General features: G+C 37.5%; 3 protein-coding genes across 3 annotated transcripts; 2 read left to right on the forward strand and 1 right to left on the reverse strand.

The window, feature by feature from the left end:
* Window positions 1-523: 523 nt before the first annotated feature.
* Window positions 524-7,580, reverse strand: wu:fa25f02 (uncharacterized protein C11orf24 homolog). The gene is made up of 5 exons (XM_056740650.1): window positions 7,343-7,580; window positions 6,799-6,843; window positions 5,900-6,091; window positions 2,525-2,650; window positions 524-2,305 (listed from the first exon to the last, which is right to left on the reverse strand). The coding sequence occupies exons 3-5, from the start codon at window positions 6,036-6,038 to the stop codon at window positions 1,461-1,463; spliced, it is 1,110 nt and encodes a 369-aa protein (XP_056596628.1). The 5' UTR covers window positions 6,039-6,091; window positions 6,799-6,843; window positions 7,343-7,580; the 3' UTR covers window positions 524-1,460.
* Window positions 7,581-8,309: 729 nt separating this feature from the next.
* Window positions 8,310-11,377, forward strand: ap3s2 (adaptor related protein complex 3 subunit sigma 2). The gene is made up of 6 exons (XM_056739997.1): window positions 8,310-8,472; window positions 8,780-8,871; window positions 8,960-9,071; window positions 9,225-9,296; window positions 10,125-10,232; window positions 10,886-11,377. The coding sequence occupies exons 1-6, from the start codon at window positions 8,404-8,406 to the stop codon at window positions 11,009-11,011; spliced, it is 579 nt and encodes a 192-aa protein (XP_056595975.1). The 5' UTR covers window positions 8,310-8,403; the 3' UTR covers window positions 11,012-11,377.
* Window positions 11,378-13,689: 2,312 nt separating this feature from the next.
* anpepb.1 (alanyl (membrane) aminopeptidase b, tandem duplicate 1) lies at window positions 13,690-19,639 on the forward strand. Its single transcript, XM_056739862.1, has 20 exons — window positions 13,690-14,297; window positions 14,379-14,521; window positions 14,641-14,774; window positions 14,875-15,001; window positions 15,154-15,308; window positions 15,417-15,530; window positions 15,672-15,815; window positions 15,932-15,997; window positions 16,090-16,155; window positions 16,249-16,421; window positions 16,604-16,680; window positions 16,797-16,924; window positions 17,075-17,130; window positions 17,216-17,363; window positions 17,447-17,535; window positions 17,640-17,750; window positions 18,372-18,539; window positions 18,616-18,756; window positions 18,844-18,925; window positions 19,192-19,639. The coding sequence occupies exons 1-20, from the start codon at window positions 13,705-13,707 to the stop codon at window positions 19,339-19,341; spliced, it is 2,865 nt and encodes a 954-aa protein (XP_056595840.1). The 5' UTR covers window positions 13,690-13,704; the 3' UTR covers window positions 19,342-19,639.
* Window positions 19,640-20,062: the final 423 nt, after the last annotated feature.

Consider the following 20,062-nt stretch of genomic DNA (forward strand, 5'->3'; position numbering starts at 1 on the left):
GTGTCGGCGCACCTTCCTCCCAGCTCATTATTTTGCCAATTAAATTTCCAGACGTTTAAAACGAGACAATGTGCATCAAAGGCACAATTATTGGCCGTCAGTTGTGGTTTTGTTTTTGGTTTGGCATCTTGTTTACCCCGAAGGATGCTTGATATGCATTTCTCATAAAACACTTGGAAACCGATGTCTTGGGGGGGGCGTTGGCTCCAAAATACACTACGAGGCAACGGACTCCTTCTTAAGGTTGTGGAAGACCCTGACCAAATCTTCAGTTTATGCATCTGTGCGGATTTTGGGGCAGAATTTTCATTAAATGTGGTTGAAGTGTTAAATAGAACTGCGAGTACTAGACTTTTATTATTTTAAACCAAACTTATAATAGAGAACAAGAGGGGGTGGGAATACGCAGAAGTTTGTGAACAATAACATCTGATGGGAGTATTGTACGGGTGCAGATTCGCAGTAATGGATCGCGGTTAAGTACACATCATAAAAGAAAAGAACAGACTGCTGGGCATTTTTCTTGCAAAGTATCTTTATTATATATCTTTTCTTACAATGCAGCTATGAAGACTTACAAAATCAATTTGGCACATATCAAACTATCATTCCTCTTGCCTTCCTTTGATCTTGTACAGTAATATCATAACCTTTTCTTTGTTCCAGACACTAAATACACAATGGCTAATTTATTCCCTTGGCTTGACAATGTGCTTCTGTGCCGCAATTCCTGGTTTGGCATTTGTTCCTCACACAAGAAAAGAAAACACTGACGATCAAAAGACAATAATTCGAAACAATTCTTTGAATGTTCCTGGACAATTCAGACAAACATAAAAAGGCAATTACTGCAGCGAACCTTTTAGCTGCGTATGAAACACTGTTACAAAACACAGAAATGGCAAATATTGCACAATGAATTCCTTTATGACATTCGTTGAACATAGGTTAAGGGTTAAATTAACGCTAAGGCTTCACCCCCATCTTTCCAGAATTACGAGGAAGCTAAATCTGCATAGGAAGAAAACACTCGTCATACTAACTAACTCTATACATTTTGTATTTGAGCACCAGCAAGATTTCCTTAAAGGGACAGTTCTCCAAAAAAGAAAATGTTGTCATTTATTCACCCTCATGTCATGACACTTTTTTTCTGTTGAACACATGAGAAGATTGTTCGGGAGGGTTTGTGTTCATACAATGGAAGTCAATGGAACCAACGTTCTTCAAAATATCTTCTTTGTGTTCTGCAAAGGAAACAAAGTCATACAGGTTTGGAATGACATGAGCATGAGTAAACGAGGAATGATTTTTCATTTTTGGATCAACGGCCCCTTTAACAAGAATGAAAGTTGTACAGGGCTTTTGAAATGTAAGTGCTACCAATTTGAGCATGAGGAGGAGCAGCTCGCAAACTGCGGAAAAGTAAAAAATCTTCCAACGAAACGTAAACCATCTATTCAGACCCCTGAATCGGTGTACATCCCATTGATGAGATAGTCGACCTGAGTGTAATCCTTTCGCCTGTAGCTCTCGTAACCTTGCTTGAGAAACAACGCGACTGTGACCACAAAGAACAGAAGGCCGAACATTAGCACAGCAAGCAGAGAGCTGGTGTTCAACAGGTGAATGGTCAGAGGGTCACCGGCTACCTCCACCTTGGCTTGGTCTGTCCTACTCTGGTCCCCATTGTCTTTAGGCGGTGTGGATGGCACGACTGAAGGACGTGTTGAGGTTTTTGCCGTGGTTGGTGATGGCTTTGTGGATGTTGCTACCGGAGACAGTTTTACTGGTTTTGAGGAAGGGATGGATGGAGGTGTTGTAGGCACTGATGGTGAGATGGTTGCGGATGTTTCGGCCCCTGACGGTGAAGGTGAGGAAGGTTGTTGTGGAATTGTGGTTTGTGCAACTGTTGTGGTGAGGGATGTGCTGGTGGATGTTGTCGAGGGTTTAGTTGTGGTTGCTGTAGTCGTTGTGGTTGTAGGAGTGGATGTGTTACTTGGTGTTGTTGTGGTTGCAGGAGGGGATGTATTAGTTAGTGTTGTTGTATTTGTAGGAATTACTCCTCCTGTGATCTCCTTAGATTCAGTAGCTTGCTTTGATGGAGTTGTCTGTGGTTTGGTAGAAACTGTAGTTGTTGATCTGTCAAGAGAAGCAGGCGGGTTTATTGGACTGGAAACGGTAGAGATGTTACCGGTAGGTCTTAATTGTTGTCCGCCGTTTGGAGAGGAACCGTCTTGAAAAGGCAGGGAGGATTTGTTTCCAGCGGAATGATGGGGAAGATCAGTGTCCACATGTAAAGATTCTGCAAAATAAAAGTGCGGAGAGGTAAATGGTGAGATCTGGGAAATAATGCTAACCTCAAAAAACTATAGTTACGGGTTGGTTGCCAATATGACAGAATCGTATACAGCTTATGGAAACCTCCAAACAAAAATCTAAGTATACTGTGCATATATCTAAGGTTGCATTACTGTAATTGTTTCTGTACTGAAAATTGTTGTATAAAAATGTTTATTTATACCTTGTTTTGCTAACAGGACATCGATCAATGTGAGATTCTTGCAGTGGATTTCTGGGCAGCTGATCAGATAACAACGAGATATTCTTTCATCATAAATGGCGTTTGTACACAAATCATGAGGATTACCTGAAAATAGAGAAGAAATTGCTCAACAACAAGGTTCTTTTGAAATGAAGCATATTTTGCAAATACACTGCAGATACAAATTAAGAGACCATTAGAAATTTCCAATTAATCAGCATTTCTAGATGTTTTGTGGTCACTCCAGTCCAGTATATGTAGAATTTCAACAAAATCAACCCCCAGGAGTGCCAAAGTCATACAACAGCATTGTGAAAAACTGACAGCATGACAAGACATGTAAACACATGAAAAATGTGATAAACATATCACTAACATTTATTTCCTTAAATATAAAGTGAAATAACATTTTCAAAAATCATGTTTTTTATTGTGCATTCCAATTGATATCAATCAAACTGCAGTTGGTTTGTTCAGCTAATTAACACAATTAAAAACAATAACATAATGAAAACATGATTTTTGAAACGGATTTATTTCATTTTGTAACCGAACTCATCACTGTTGTAATGGTTAAACGGGAATATGAACACGCTTTCTTCGCAGAATTTGAGGTCTGAAATTTTTTTCTCCAGTTTTCATTTTCGGCAAATAGACGCAAATATAAACAATATTAAATTTGAAATTTGGGAGAAATATTGTAAGAAGTTCACAGAATAAAACAAAAATGCCTATAAATAGTAAATTCAGAAAAACTGAAAATGGTCTTTGAAATGGTCTATTAATTTTTCCACGGCTATAGTTTCAAAGCAGCTTTAGAGAAAATGTTTCGATGTTTCCAAACAGTCCAGAATCATTTTTATATGAGATGATATCAAAAAGCATGGCGGTAATATAGTTTAAAATATAGTGTTTTCAGCAAAATGAATGTGCATCTTAAAGTAATGACTAAAAGATTTATATTTGTCTCCCTTTGTACAATTACAACTTTAGTTTGTAAATCAAAATCATACCTTTTTGGATATCTAGTCCTTAACCTTCTAACCCACTACCTAAATTCCCCAACTCATAAATAACCAAACCGTAAAACACGGACAATGTGTGCTACCAGACCCTTGAAATTAAGAGTTCAAAAAACCCAAACTATTTAATGAAGTTTGTAAAGATTGTTTTTAGATTGTCAAGTCAAGATCCATTTTACAGCCTCGCTCTAAAAGCAAAATAAACCGAGCGGCACAATCTGTGACTCATCAACCTCGGCTGTTTTCATTGGGACAGCGACGTCCCCGAATGCTCGTTACTGGACATGGAAATGCATATCCCGAGCTCGGCTGTCTTCGAGAACGAGCCGCATCTGGGAGAAAAAACAGGCCTCGCAGTGTTTCTCTTTGATCGTCTCCCAACAGCACGTACTGCACACCTCAAGCTCGACATCCGTTTTCACGCACCCCGGCTTTTGCCTATTCCCACTTCCCCTGATTACTTGACCAGGTTGCTGCAGCACACCAGGACCAACGGGGGCCCGCTAACGGGAAGCCGTGTGTTTGTGCTGGAGCCGCAGAATGCTCCAAAATGCCCTTTTCGTGCATTCTTGCAATGAGTCTGCCAATGATCGAGCATTTATTTAGCATTTAAAAGCTCCAGGTGAATAAATATTCAACCACTATGCCAAATGAATCATTTCTTGGTCAACGTTGACATACAAAATAAAAAGGCCAGCTGCATTGGTCAGCATTGATTTTTCTTGCATGAAACATTTCCCCAGATGGAGCAGACGGGGACATAAACAAAATACAAGTATGATTCCTGATATTCAGAAAGTTCAACCGCAATTTTAATGCAACGTTATATGTGCATTCTCTGCAACACCACAGGGGCGCTATAGTTCAAACTGTATTGAAAGTTAACCAAGCAATTCATCTTAGACTTTTAGTATTTTAAGAGCTAGAACTTAACACATCCAGCATAATGGCACAGACATAAGAAGGTAACTCTATCGCCACTTGCATGCCACAGTAACGCATGAACTTACAACAGGATCACACGCAAAGTGCTAGCCAAGCATTCACGCCTGCATTCGTGTACTTGCGCGTCAGGGTGCAGGAGGTGGCAAACAGAGGCTGGTGTGAAACCGTAACACCCTGGCCCAATTTCCGCCCCACTGCAGTCGCCACAGGTCCCCCTATAGTACGTTGTGGCTTTGACATGCCAAAAACACAACGTTCCCAGGGCTGGAATGTGGAATGCTTATGTATTTATAGCTCCTGTCATTCCAAACATTTCAGATTTCCAGATGGCAGTGGCGATTCTGACCTTGCCTTCCATCTCCGTGCGGTTAACAGGGCACGGAAATTCGATACAGAGCGCGTACGTGTGCCTTATCGGAGGGCGGATGTGAAGAGGCAGAGTGAACCGCTCGCTCCCTGAACACAAAGCCAGCCTGCCCCAGGGTCATTACCACTGTCTGTGTGTTTACAGAGGTGGCGAGATACTCAAGTGCAACGTGTGTGGCCAAAGCGAGAGGAAAAATTAAAAAGCGAGCATGTCTTGACAAAGACTGCAGAAGGGTATGGCCCTCTAAAGGAGCGCCTGGCTCGTAAGCAGAACAGCCAGCCCGAGCTTCCCTTTCATCTTAAATGCGAAACACATGGCCCTCTTTGAAAGCACACGTCCTTCAAGGAGAAAGCGTGATGTGTAAAAGACAAAACGAAACATATGGCTTTAGTTTGGTAAAAATATATATTATATTCCGCAGGTACCCTCTTTTATCTCTGAAGGTAGCGCGCGGATTGTATTTCATTTTGCGGACCGAGATTGCATGAATAACAACCTTAACCTTTTGGATAGACGAATGGAAAAGAGTACCTGGATTATTTAGATATTATTTGTCTGTCTTGTCTTTGTGAGTCGGTCTTGCGAATATTCTCAAAGTACCTGTTTTCTTAAATAACCACAACTACATGGCACTTTAAAAGAAAAAGAGATTAAAGATTTTGTCATCATTCACCCTAATTTCTTTCAAAACCTGTATTTGACTTTTATCTGTGGAATACAAAAGAAGAAATATGCAAATTTTCAGTCAATGGGGTCCAATGTTGTCTGGTTACCAACATTCTTCAAAACATCTTTTGTGTTTTATGTCTCACGAAGTAAGAAATACAAGTTTGAAGTGAGATGTGGGTAAGTAAATGATGACAGAATTTTCATTTTTGGGTGAACTATCCCTTTAAATATCGCTTCAGAAAATACTCAAAACATTATTTCTACCAATGAAATGAATACAGAAGAATAATAAAGAGACAATTCATTTAGGAATATGACATTACATTACAATAGAATTATATGTCTACTTACACAACGCCTTGTCACAATCCCCTACTTCTACTTTCTTCACATGAACTATTCGGAGGCCGTTGTCCGAATCTATGGACTCACATGGAAGCACAAGGAACACAAGAATGGGCAGCAATACCAGGGTGGGGTGGATGGCCATGATCACATGAATGGCTGGGATAATAACGTGAGAGAGGGTCACATCCCCAACAGCTGCAGGGTACAGAAAGTGAACAATTTAGAAAACTTTATTAGCTTTACAATCAATGTATTTTGATCAGTCCATTTATTTATCTGGCTCTAGCTAGAGACAACTTTTATACACACTTAGTTAGATGCTCTTTTGTAAAACAGATGCAAGCAGACAAGTCTGTTTCTGTCTATTCACTTAAACTCTGTAGTTCTTGAACTAATAAGGCAGCTTGGATGAGTTACGAAACACATGTGATTAATAGATAAACAGGTCTTGATGTTCCACAATGACCTGAATGAATGAAAACCATAACTGCCCTTCAGGGTGTCAGGGAAGCAGTGAACTTTAGTCTGACTCAATTACGCCATCTAGTTCTAATTTTAGGAAACTACAACAAACACAAGATATGATCTCCTTTTCATTGCATCTGAAAATGTTATAAAAAATTTAAATGACCGATGACATACTAGAGTCGTTTAATCAATTATTTTCTCTCTAGATGTCTCTTCCAAGGTTTATGCTTTCCTGCAGTTATGCAGGTCAGGTTGGTAATAAGGAAGTTTCAAAGGGAAAAAATAGGACCTTGGGTGTAACACATAAATCCCTGCCACACCCCTTTAAACAACCACTTGGTTACTCCAGTGAGGGCAAACAGCATTGAGGCGCTCCCTAAACCCGTTCCAGGATCTGCAGATCACATGACTTTGAACAAAGGTGGTGAACTCACTCAAAGGTGGAGCAGATTATTCACGGATGGTCTCTCCTGAGAGGTCTGGAGTAAAACAGTGAAATAAGAAATATGACACAAGGATCTAAATAAGCATAGACAAACAATCATCATACAGTTTCGCACGCATTACATTTAAATGAATGAAATGTATGGCAAGGCACACTGAATGTTAACTTCTACTGGTTGCTTCATTCAAACCACATTGCAGATCAATTATTTGGGGTCAAACATAAATCACAAAAAGAAATAAACTTTTTAGTGTGTATTTTTATATTGAACCCCATAATAGTTTAATTAGATTAGGTAACTTGTAGTTATTGTTAGTTACGTAGGTCAGTTATGTCTGCAACGAAACACGTGTCTGCTGAATCTTTTCTCTCCTCCCTGAGCATAAACAACAATTACACCAATTGTACAGTCATTAACTGAATTACACCTACAACATAATCTCCATTTAAAGAAAGACTAACAAAAACCATGCGTCAACTATTTAAAACATTTTGTACAATTGCACACGCGATTCTCAGAAGAATGTACTTACCAAGACATTAACAACCCTTTTAGGAAACTTTGCATAAATGTAAACAGCGGCGTTTGAAACAGTTATCTTCACACGAGGAAGTCGTTCCGCTGCAGTTTCTGTAACGAACTCGGTTCAGTTCCCCATGAAGTGTGCGTTTAATGTCACTTCCCTGGCAGACGCTTCATATTTTAATTGGGGCTGTTTTAAGATAGTGGCGGATCGCTGGCAGACACGACACAAGGGTGGCGTAACAGAAGCTGATGGAGGACTTCCGGGTCGCGAAACGCTGCAGCTCGAAATGATTTTAAAATAAAAGCTCTCTTGCTCTTCACGTTGCGCTTTTAAATACGCTGCTGAACATCGTTTAATAATAGAGTTTATTAGTGAGGCCGGTACAAAAAACTTTTTCTAGGAGAGTAAATTGACACGGAATTTGTAGGGGGAGTTTAAAAGCCTAATTTTAGTAGAACGCAATTTATTTGTAACGTTAACTGATTATTAGACTATTCTTCTATCACTTTACTTTGGGTGTGGAAGACCGTTAATAACATAAAAAACAAGCAAAAATACATAAATAAATTAATTAATACATAACAATACAACTTATGAACAATCTTATAATAAGGGTTAAATAACCAAACGTTGTTAAATGTTCAGCATAAAGTGCAGAAGTCTATTCTATTCATTTCCTAAAGCTTTCCCCTGGTATTTTATCAATTCTATAAATGTATTATTTAAAATTATTTTTATTTCTTAGCAACGTATCTCCCTACGGTGATGTGACAATACAGTGCTTACGCGCCTGAATTATTTTCTTATAATAATAATAATTATATATAATTATTTCCAAAAATAAACACAATAATCTAAAAACTGACGCAGTTCCACAAAATATTTTACTTTTCATTCATTCGTTCATTCTTTTTTTTATTATTTTACTGTTTTAGTACTTTAATCATGAAAAAAATTGGAGTCACGTGACACGGAAGTCCTGGATGTCTTTTATTAACGTAAAGCCTCGCTAGAAAAATCAACCACTTACATTCAGTTGACAACATATTAAATAAAGAAAAAGAAGGATGATAAAGGCCATTCTTATTTTTAACAACCATGGGAAACCCAGGCTCATCAGGTTCTACCAATATTTTGTAAGTCTTCTCGTGAAAAGACACCGAAACTCCAACCTATCGTTCTTTGCCATCAGCTGATGGGATGTTTTCGTCTATATTTCTGTATTATTATTAAGAGCACAACATGATCTCGTTTTTTGTTCATTGTAAGCAAGAAGCAATGTTACCAGATAACATATTTAGTTTTACATATACTTTTATGTGTATATATATATATATATATATATATATATATATATATATTATATAATATTTTTATTAAATGATCACATAATGCTTATCTGTGGAATAAAGTTCATTTTAATCAATTCATGCTCTTTATCAGGCGGAGGACATGCAGCAGCAGATCATTCGGGAGACTTTTCACCTTGTGTCCAAAAGAGATGATAATGTCTGCAATTTTTTGGAAGGTGGAAGGTAAAGCCATATGTAAATGCATGACGACATATATGAGCTTGATCTAATGTGGTGTAGTCGTTTAATATGGGTTTCTTCTCTATTTTAGTTTGATCGGAGGCTCAGACTACAAGCTGATCTACAGACACTATGCCACGCTGTACTTTGTGTTTTGTGTGGATTCCTCAGAGAGTGAGCTGGGGATACTAGATCTCATACAGGTACGCATACAGTTGTATTTATTGTATAGAACTGGGTTCCCCCCACATGGGGGTAATTTTGTTTTGTAATTCACGTGTTTATTTTGTGCCCCGCTCTGTTCAGTCTTTAGAAATCTCCCCATCCTGTTTTTTATTGTTGTATTTTCCCCGCAGGTCTTTGTGGAAACGCTGGATAAATGCTTTGAAAATGTGTGTGAGTTGGACCTGATCTTTCACATGGATAAGGTCAGATTTCTCCGAATGTACTTTTAAACCATTGTTCGATCTTTCATCTCATTAATGTCTTAATAGCACATTATCACATTACATAAAAGCTGTTGGACTTTTGTACTATTAAGTCTATCTAGGAGTGAATAGTGTTGGGGGTGGAGGGGATGGTCTTAGGAAAGGTGTGAGATGTCACAGGTTTTTGCTCCAGCAGGTAAGTGAAGGGTCATATGTGAGTCAGAATATCCGCTCTGATAAAATACTTTTGTTAAGTTATGGCACTGTTATAAAATGTTATATTGATTGAAGTGTGTTTATCTAATCAGTAGTCATATATTATGAGTGGATATATTGGACATACAGACACATTTGATGTTGAATATTACAGTCTCTTTTAGATTTATGTAACAGGTTTAATAAAACAAAATGTGTGTAAATTTAAAGGTATATTTCACGCTTTGGTTCCAACAGCTAAATTGTTTGACAAACCATTTACACATTCTCGGAAAATAATATTAAATGGATAGTTCAGCCAAATATAAAAATGTCATTGTCATTTAAAACCTGTATACAAGTCTTTTTTTCTTCTTTGGAACACAAAGAAGATATTTTGAGAAATGTCTCAGTGGTTTTGTGTCCGTAAGTCAATGGAGGCCACTGCTGTTTGGTTACCAATGTTCTCCAACAAAATAATTCTGTTCTGTGAAAGAAAGTCATATAGGTTTGGAATAACAGGAGAGTATGCAAACGATCTAATATTTTTTATTTCTGCTGAGCTATACCGTTAATGCATGCTGATATAAATCAAAAGGATTGAAGATTAGTAGTCTTTGTTGTTTTTTTCAGGTGCATAACATTCTCCAGGAAGTTGTCATGGGAGGGATGGTGCTGGAAACGAACATGAACGAAATCGTCGCACAAGTGGAGCTGCAAAACAGAATGGAGAAATCAGAGGTGAGTTCACATTTGCAAAGTGGACATACAGGTAGGAGTCACTCCAGTTTGGCTGACACAAGTTCTGAAAGAACAATACCTTTCACATGCACTAAATAAAAGTTTTGTTAATAGTTTACTGTGACGCTTACATGCTAATGGTTAACAACATTGAACAAATCAGGTTAAACTACTGCGAACACATAGCAACAAACTTCCACAGAGACAATGTTTTTTGTTAAAACAAATTGAGGCGCAATCCTTTAGGCTCATTTTCAGTTTGCCTGCAAATATGTTGTCTGCATTGTAAAGTTTTATCATCAATAGTTCAGTTGGAGATGTATTAATTCAGACAATGTTTAAAGATGTCTGGGTTTGTATCAGTGGTTTATGGTCAGTGTGTTCCAGATAATCTATAACGAAGCTAGACAATCAATAATGTTTTACAACATTGGACACATTGTGCTGATAAAAACATTTTTATGATGTTTGAAGAAACGATACCTAATACAGTGCAGTAGACAGTGTTTGGTAAGATTCATGGGGTCAAAATTCAATATCATGTTATTTAGATAAAATAGGAAAAAGTTAGATTTATTGTAGCGAGGTTGTTTTTGTTTGCTACTTGGTACTGAACATTATTAATATTATTGCATATTGTTGATGATTTTAAGGGTGGATTGTCTGCTGCACCAGCTCGAGCGGTTTCGGCGGTGAAAAATATGAACCTTCCTGAAATGCCTCGAAACATCAATATCGGGGACATCAATATAAAAGTGCCCAGTTTATCCCCATTCTAAAGATTTATGTTACTGTTCAATGAGGTCTGTGTTGTTATTAAACCCTAACATTCATTGCCATAGATACTGTCTCCCTAATGCCATTATAGACTCACGACTGACTGTAGTTTCTAGGATCTTTACCCCTAGGACTGTTACATTTCATCTCATCTAAGCACACTACAGGGTCCTTTCATGTACATTTATTTAAATCTTTGATTTGTAGCTGAACAACTGTTTTATGCATTGAGGATTGTTGTGTATTGTGTCTTTGATGTAGCAACATTCCGTAATACTGATTTGTGTGCTGAAGTTTAAGCCAATAACTGTAAATGTTTTGCATTATTTATAATGCATGTTAAGTCATTAAAACTGTGTTTTTGTCAAGTTTGAGGTCTTGTTATAATTTAAAATGAAGTCAATGTTACAGTTTCAGAGAGAATATCTCTGACTCGCTAATTTGTGTTTTTAAACTTTTAAATAAGTTCATCTTTAACTTTCTTGGTAGACGCTTTGTGGACATTTCATGTCTCATTTGACAAATCATATCAAATAAATGGTTCAAGCTGTCAAATTCACATGGGTGTGAATGATCGGGTGGTGGTGAAAAGATATATTCTTGATTTTCTAATGGTAAAATGGTTTCAATCAATCATTTTTTATCCACTCTGTAATGCACTCTTGTACAATATTCCTCTCTGAAATGGTTAAAATGTTAAGTAAACATTTACTCCTCCTCAAAATAAGAGGTGCCGTAATTAATTTATCTAGTGGCAAACCATTCAGTTTTGTTTAGTCAGTTCTTGTGTGGACTTTCGTACTATGAATGGTTTCATGATTTGATGGGTTTATTGGTTTCAACAGAAATGAAAGTACTTTCTCTCTTCATTTCCAGTTTGAGATGTATTTATAAGGTTGGAAACAATAAATGGCCACCAAAATTTTAGTTCCATATTATATCAGGCTAAAATGAACAGAAAACAGAATTGTTCCAGCATTTTATGAATTTAATTTATGAAAATTAATGAAATAATTTTTAGTCACTCTTTATGGTGGTGACTAAAATTGAACCAGTAAAAAGTGTTCGAAGTGCTTGTCAACTTTGACGACACAGTTTTTTTATTCCATTTCATAACACAGTGAATTTAGACATAAAGGGTTTTGGAAGAACATCTACAGTGCTTTGTGTATGGCAGGCAAAATGTTCTTTAATGTAATTGGGCCTTTCATCTGTACAGACTCATAAAACAATATATATCATAATGTGCATTTGTGATGGGCAATTCTTAGAAGAACACATGCGGGTGTAACTAGTGGGCTAAAAGGTGAAGCCTGTGGGTCCATGAACGGGCCTGTAACCCCTGGCCAAGGTCTGTTTAATTGCAACCGTGCATCAGCATTATTTCTGAACATAAGTTGCATCACCATGAGTTTGCAGCATTATAAAATTTGAGATCTTTGAAATTACACTCGACAAAAATGAGTGATATCACGTCTTAGATCTCTGATGTCATATAAAGATACAGGCCTATCAAAGGTCAAAAGCCATCAGACGAGACCTTTCTGTGTTCAAATCACTCTGTCATGCTGTCTAGTGACTTGTAGTTTTTTGTCTGATGCAAATCCCCTGCTTAACAATTAGAACAATCAACAGTTCCAAAGATTCATTTGTGTGAGATTGTGTGTTGGATTTTGTATTACAGACATGAAAGTCACGCCTGATTTATTGCTTTTTTCATTTGTTGTTACTGAGGTAAGTATTTCATAATCTAACACCATAAATAGGTGAACTTGCAATAAACAAAATACATTTAGAGACATAGAAAGGTCATTTTCACAAATAAAACATGATAATGTCAAAATGAAGCGGATAAGTTGAGGTTTTATGGACCCCGATGACTTTGTTGGAGACCAATAACAACACAGTACGACAACACAAAAAACTTTTTTAAACTTATTTTCTATACTAATCTAATGCACAATAAAACATTAGATTAGAATACAAGTTTCCATCATAAAAGGTCCAAAGGTCAGATCTGTTCATTGCATTCAAATTTTGTTTACAGTTTGGTTACACACAATCTGAATAGACAACCACAGAGAAATCTTTTTACAAGTACACTTGACACAAATCCTGTTCTTTGCTCCCAGGAAAAAAACACGGTCATTTAGTTAAACCAAGGTTAAACTGTGAATTATTTTGCACGTATTAAAAATTATGGTTGTATGACATGGTGTGACATTTAGTTATCCTTTAACAGTTGTGTCAGCAGTTAAGTGTCTGCTTCTATGAACATTGTCCTTTCATCCTTTTGTAAAATGCAGATTTTTATTAAATTGCTCCTGAATCGATTTATAAAAGTGGACTTAGAAGCACAGTAAGCTGTTTAGGGAATCTTTTTGAGGAATTTTTCCCAGAAGTGTCCTGCATTGACCACTTAAATCTTTGGACGCAGTCAGATTACTAGAAATGTAGAACCGTGGTAGAATACATTCACATTTATATTATGAGACATAATATGCTTTCGATGAAGTTACAGGTTACAACATTTATCTAAAACAAGTTTCTATTTGTCCTCTTGAACACGGAAGCAAAGCTGTGTTAATAGATGATTTATTAAATCATGTGGGAGGGGAGTCCTCCATCCCTCACATAAAAAGTTCAGCAGATGTCACTTCTCCCCTCTCATCCTCTCACGCGGTGACTTTCGATCATGGCGAAGGGATTCTTCATCAGCAAAACATTGGGGATAGTGGGAATAGTGATAGGTGCCGGAGCGGTTGCCACTATCATCGCCCTCTCGGTGGTCTACTCCCAAGAGAAGTCCCAGAACAATGAGTTGAAACCCACCTCTGAAGTGACCACCACAAAAGCCCCAACGGTCCCAACGACGGTGCCGTCCAACGAACCCTGGGACCAGTTTCGACTTCCTCAGACGTTGATACCCGAGTGGTACAATGTCCTTCTGTGGCCGCGGCTGAAGCCGGACCCTACAACCAGTCTCTATACCTTTAGTGGAAACTCCAGCGTGGTCTTCACATGTGTGCAGGAGACAGACCTCATCCTCATTCATTCCAATAAGTTAAACATGACCAAAGATCCCACGTTGACGGCGCACGGCAGCACACCTGCTCCTCCTTTTAAGTCGTATAGGATGGAGACGAAAACACAGTATTTGGTGATTCACCTGGAAGGCAAATTAACTGTCGGGGAAAAATATGAGCTCCATACAGAGTTTGTGGGAGAGCTTGCAGATGACTTGGGTGGCTTCTACCGAAGTGAATATTTTGAGAATGGACTGAAGAAGTATGATTTTGATGTTTACTTTGTGCTCAAATGTTTAATGCAATTTTAGATTCACATTTTTTATTCCATGTTGATGTTCAGAGTGGTGGCTACGACACAGATGCAGCCGACGGATGCCAGGAAAGCGTTCCCCTGTTTCGACGAACCAGCAATGAAAGCAGTTTTCAACATCACGCTTCTACACGAACGTGGAACCACAGCCCTCTCCAATGGCAAGGAAATAGGTATGTAAAACACACTATAGATTTTTGTTTTATTCACAACTCATGAACAGAAAATCCATATTGGAACTTTAAATCCCTTCATAGGAATCATGTTATTATTATTTTTACTATCATTTTAGAGATCGTTGACACTGAAATGGATGGCGTCCTGGTAACCAAAACAGTGTTTGAGTCCACTGAAAAAATGTCAACTTATTTGTTGGCATTTATTGTCAGCGATTTTGGTTTCATCAAGCAAGATGAAGTTCCTCAGGTATGTATCTTTGAGAAGTTTGAAAGGCATTAAAAGCAATTGCTGTTTTAAGGTCTGTGTTTATTTAAAGCTTAAAAAACTGCATGTTTTTTGTCCATAGATTCGAATTTTCGCTCGTAAAGACGCCATTAATTCAAACCAAGGGAATTATGCGCTGAATGTGACTGGACCGATTCTCAGATTCTTTGAAACGTATTATAATTCACCCTATCCTTTGCCCAAATCAGGTGAGGTTGATCTCTTGACTTTATTCAGAGCTGAAGATTACCTTTCAAAAACTGCAGTAGTATAAAATCAAATATTGAAACAGACTTCAGATAGCGTGTTTTTACCATTTTCAACAATGTACATTTATCTCCTTCTTTCAACCGTTGAACAGATCAGATCGCTCTGCCTGACTTCAGCGCCGGAGCCATGGAAAACTGGGGCTTAATCACATACAGAGAAACCGCACTACTGTATGATGAAGAATCATCTTCAAATGGAAACAAAGAGAGGATCGCCACTATTATTGCCCATGAACTTGCCCACCAGGTATGTAAATTTCTAGTTTATCACTATTAAAGCACAGTTCTTGATAAATCTAACACTCTCCCCCCTATCTCTCTCAATCTTTCTCTCTGTGTTTGTCTGTTTTATTAGTGGTTTGGAAATCTCGTGACTCTGAGGTGGTGGAATGACCTTTGGCTCAATGAAGGTTTTGCATCCTACGTTGAATATCTTGGGGCCGATGAAGCTGAACCAGGCTGGAAAATTGTGAGTTTTAGAAACATTACATGCAAAGTGACCAATAATTTAACCAAACATAACTTGATTATATTAGCAGAGAATGTTACATAGCAGAGGATGAAAGTAGCACAAAGTAGGATAGTACCTGAGGTCTTGTTTATCCTACAGAAAGACCTGATCGTTCTCAATGACGTGCATCGAGTCTTTGCCATAGACGCCCTGGCCTCATCTCACCCCTTGTCCTCCAAAGAAGAGGAGGTCCAGAGACCCGAGCAGATCAGTGAACTCTTTGATGCCATCTCCTACAGTAAGGTAGGGGGTTAGCACTGTTTGCTCATGAAGAAAGTATTGCCTTTATTTGTCTATGTTATTAGGTCTGTGGTTATAAAAACAGATTAGACATTCGGAATTATGGTTTTCTCCTCTAGGGGGCGTCGGTTCTCAGAATGCTGTCTGATTTCCTCACTGAGCCAGTGTTTACTAAAGGACTCCAAGTAAGTTTTCATTGGACGCTACAGAAAGTAAGGTCAAAATTGAAAATTGAGTCATTGTGGGTTGATGAATTTTTTGTGTCCGTTGTGTTTAGACCTACTTGAAGCGTTTTGAATTCAACAACACGGTGTATACTGACCTCTGGGACAATCTTCAAATGGTGTGTTACATAATGTTATACACCATATTTGCACGCTACTTGATGTCACTTAAACATGTTGAGTTTAAAGCACTAACGCTAAAAACTTTACAGGCTGTTGACAATAATGGCACTCAGCTCCCAAAAACAGTGCGAGAGATTATGGACCGTTGGGTTCTTCAGATGGGTTTCCCAGTGGTCACTATCAACACTACAACTGGCGACATTTCACAGAAACACTTTCTTCTGGACCCGGACTCTGTCGTGACAAGACCGTCAGAGTTTAAGTATGCAAAAAAAAGATATTTTTTTTTATCATAGTACCCATTACACCATGAAAAAACATGATTTACAATCATGAGTAGATACTTATTTCGCTTCTTATCAGATACATTTAGTATCAGACGTTAACTTAAGAATCCATATGTACATAAGTGTTATTGATTCCAAAATTTGTTTCCTTTTTCAGTTATGAGTGGATTGTGCCAATTAAATGGATGAAGAATGGCATGACAAATGACCCGATTTGGCTTCTGGAAAAAAATAGTACGATCTATAATGTAGTTTCATCTGCATGCACTAAAATTACATTTATTCTATCACATCAACAAACAAAAAATCATTTTGAACTAATCTGTTGAGTTTTCATACATTTTTATCAGTTATAAAAGAGGAAATCAAATCAAATGAGTGGATTCTGGCCAACATCGATGTGGTGGGATACTACAGGGTCAACTATGACATAGACAACTGGAAACGTCTACTTAATGCTCTCCAGACATCCAAAGACGTAAGAAGAATACTTTATTACAGAGAAAGGTGTCTATATTATTGTTAGTTATTATGTCAAAGTTCGGTCACCTGGTTTACATCACAACATGTCTGAATTCAATTATTGTGTTAAATTAATCACAGCAACTTTGCATTTGTTTTCATTTAGACCATTCCTATCATTAATCGGGCACAGATCATCGATGACGCTTTCAACCTGGCCAAGTACGATTGAAAACCTATTCTACAGTGTTACGATTATACATTTCCATGATTCGTTTAAATGCTCAAATGCGTTTGTCTTTAACAGAGCAAGAATGATTAGCATCACACTGGCACTACAAACTACGGAGTATCTTTTATCTGAAACCGAGTACATGCCATGGGAAGCAGCTCTGGATAACATGGACTACTTTTATCTAATGTTTGATCGCACTGAGGTTTATGGCCCCATGCAGGTAAACTTTGTCAATGGGTATTTCAAAACATCAAGAAAATTTGACTGAAATAGATTCTAACACTGTATATGTCATACTTGCAGGCGTACGTTGGAAAACTGGTTAAACCCTTGTTTGAATATTTCACGACTCTTACAAACTGGACGGATGTGGCAAAAGGACATACAGACCAGTAAGTCAAGCACAGATAAGACGGATAAGAAGTCCTCAATGTTCAGATTTGGTTTGGCCTTTTTTTTGTGTGTCCGAATAGGAAACATGTTTTTGTCTCTGCAGATATAATCAGGTCAATGCACTCAGAGTCGCCTGCAGCACCGGGTTGGAAAGTTGTACAACTTTAGTCAAAACATGGTTCCAACAGTGGATGGACAATCCGAATGTCAATCCGTGAGTACTTTAGTATGATAATACTTATTACAGATGACAATTATATAAATAAAATAATTATGAAATGAAATGAAATTAATATCTTAATTATTCTTTATTTAATAATTCTTTATTATTTTAGCTATTAGTCATAAATATTTGACCATATGCATTTAGTAAAAAACATACAGTGAGCACAAAATGCGTCTAATATTTTGAATATGGTAAAAGCATGTAAATTAATTTGAAATGTTTGTTAATCACAGATACATGTCAAATAAAAAAAACCTAAATTGAATATTCTTTGTTGATCTCGAAGGAAATCAAAACAATATTGTTAGGTATAATTTGTATAAATGTTATGGAATGGAAATCGTGCAAAAAATGACGATGATTAGAAAAAGCAATAATGAAGTCTCGCCCCTAAACTTTACCGTCAGTGCTGAAAAAAAAGATCGCTCTAAAACATACAAATGACACCTTAAAAATGTGCTAAGTGTGTAAAATAGAAATGTTACTTGCTCAATAAAATTTAATCAAATCAAAAAGAGATCGCACTAATCATTGTCATTGTTTTGGAACATGAAATCTTTAGATCCTCAGACATTTTTAATTTTGTTTTGTCATTTTTTTCTACATCAGTATTAAGCCCAACCTGAGATCGACAGTCTACTGCAGTGCCATCGCTGCAGGCGGTGCTAAGGAGTGGGACTTTGCCTGGGACATGTTTAAAAACGCTTCGCTTGCTTCAGAGGCCGACAAACTACGCGCTGCACTGGCGTGTGCCACCCAGCCTTGGTTACTGAACCGGTACGCTCACTGCAAGTCAGCAAAATCAAGTTTTTCTCAAGTGCTTCTTTTTATAATTTGAAATTGAACGTTGTAGGTATCTGGAATACACTTTGGAACCCGATAAAATTCGTAAGCAGGATGCCACCGCTACCATTATCAACATCGCGAGTAATGTGGTCGGACAGTCATTGGCATGGGACTTTGTCAGGGCCAACTGGGCGTACATTTTCAATCAGTGAGTAGAGCATTATGTCATTATTTGCTTGAATTATTTTCATAGACATGTTTTTTTTTAAATGCTCTCTTCTTCCTGAAACTGTAGATATGGAGGCGGATCTTTCTCTTTCTCCAATCTGATCAACGGTGTCACAAAGAGGTTCTCGACAGAATATGAACTTCAACAGGTGGGTGACCAGGATTGGGTTCGATGTACATGTTTTTTTAGTCTAGAATAGGTTTTAAAGGTCCTGTAAATGAAATTTAGCAACATCTAGTGGTGAGGTTGTGAATTCCAACCAATGGCTCACTCCACCCCTCCCTTTAGAAGCACTACGTTGGCTGACACAGGACTAAGATGTGATGTCGTCACGTTTTCCCTGCTTTGTCGAAGTAATAACGTATTGACTTTAAAAATATAATTTCTATTTTCTTCCATGTTTCGTCAACGCAGCTGAAGCAGTTCAGGGATGATAACTCTGACATCGGTTTCGGATCGGGAACCCTCGCCATTGATCAATCCATCGAGAGGACTACAGCCAACATCGAATGGGTCAAGCAGAACAAGGAAGTGGTGTTGAAATGGTTCATAGATGCGGCTTAAACACTGTGATGCACAGATTGTAGTTTGATCTGAGGAGGAGGTGAACTCTGGTGTGCTCCGTAAACTCTGGTCTAGATGGATAGAGAAGGGAAGAAATGGTTATTTATTATTCATAATGATTTAGACTGCACTGTTTTTCCAGATGTAATTTCTTCCTATGAAGAAGTTTCTATTAATTTTTTATAAAAATCCTGTTTATAATGAAAATAAAACCGTTATTGTTAAATGAAATAACTTTATGTTATTTGTCATTTTTTTGGTGTTCTGTCCAAAATAAATAAACAAAATTGTTTTAAAATGCTGAGTTTTCCTTCTGTGTGTGTACATGACAAAAAGTTTAATAAAACACAACACTACAAATTATTCTAATAAAATTTTATGAAACATTTATTTATTGTGCCCCAACAAAACTTCTCTCATCATTTATGTGCCTTTATGGCATTCAATACCTGTATATTTCTCTTATGTGGAACAAAAAAAAGTGGTTTTGTGTCCATACAATGGAAGTCAATGGGTGTCAATGTTGTTTGGTGACCAATATTCTTCAAAATAACTTGTTTTGTGTTCTGCAGAGTCCTACAGGTTTGAAATGACATAAAGGTGAACGATTGAAGGTTTTTGATTGAAGTATCCCTTTAACATCAGTGATAAATCAAAAATGACAACATGCACTGACTGTCTATAAACAATATACCCAATGTAAATCCACATGAACCTGAAC

This window comes from Triplophysa dalaica, chromosome 24, assembly GCF_015846415.1.
Source record: "Triplophysa dalaica isolate WHDGS20190420 chromosome 24, ASM1584641v1, whole genome shotgun sequence".
In the NCBI taxonomy this organism is placed as follows: domain Eukaryota; kingdom Metazoa; phylum Chordata; class Actinopteri; order Cypriniformes; family Nemacheilidae; genus Triplophysa; species Triplophysa dalaica.

Bases quoted from the DNA above. Each gene is read 5' to 3' on its own strand.
- wu:fa25f02 (XM_056740650.1), bottom strand. From the start codon at position 6,038: ATGGCCATCCACCCCACCCTGGTATTGCTGCCCATTCTTGTGTTCCTT. The intron at 2,651-5,899 runs GTAAGTAGACAT...CTCTATTTTCAG, and splicing joins GGATTGTGACAAGGCGTTGT to GTAATCCTCATGATTTGTGT. The intron at 2,306-2,524 runs GTATAAATAAAC...TTTATTTTGCAG, and splicing joins TGTCCTGTTAGCAAAACAAG to AATCTTTACATGTGGACACT.
- anpepb.1 (XM_056739862.1), top strand. From the start codon at position 13,705: ATGGCGAAGGGATTCTTCATCAGCAAAACATTGGGGATAGTGGGAATA. The intron at 15,998-16,089 runs GTAAGTTTTCAT...CGTTGTGTTTAG, and splicing joins TGTTTACTAAAGGACTCCAA to ACCTACTTGAAGCGTTTTGA. The intron at 16,422-16,603 runs GTATGCAAAAAA...TTCCTTTTTCAG, and splicing joins ACAAGACCGTCAGAGTTTAA to TTATGAGTGGATTGTGCCAA.
- ap3s2 (XM_056739997.1), top strand. From the start codon at position 8,404: ATGATAAAGGCCATTCTTATTTTTAACAACCATGGGAAACCCAGGCTC. The intron at 8,872-8,959 runs GTAAAGCCATAT...TCTCTATTTTAG, and splicing joins AATTTTTTGGAAGGTGGAAG to TTTGATCGGAGGCTCAGACT. The intron at 10,233-10,885 runs GTGAGTTCACAT...GATGATTTTAAG, and splicing joins ACAGAATGGAGAAATCAGAG to GGTGGATTGTCTGCTGCACC.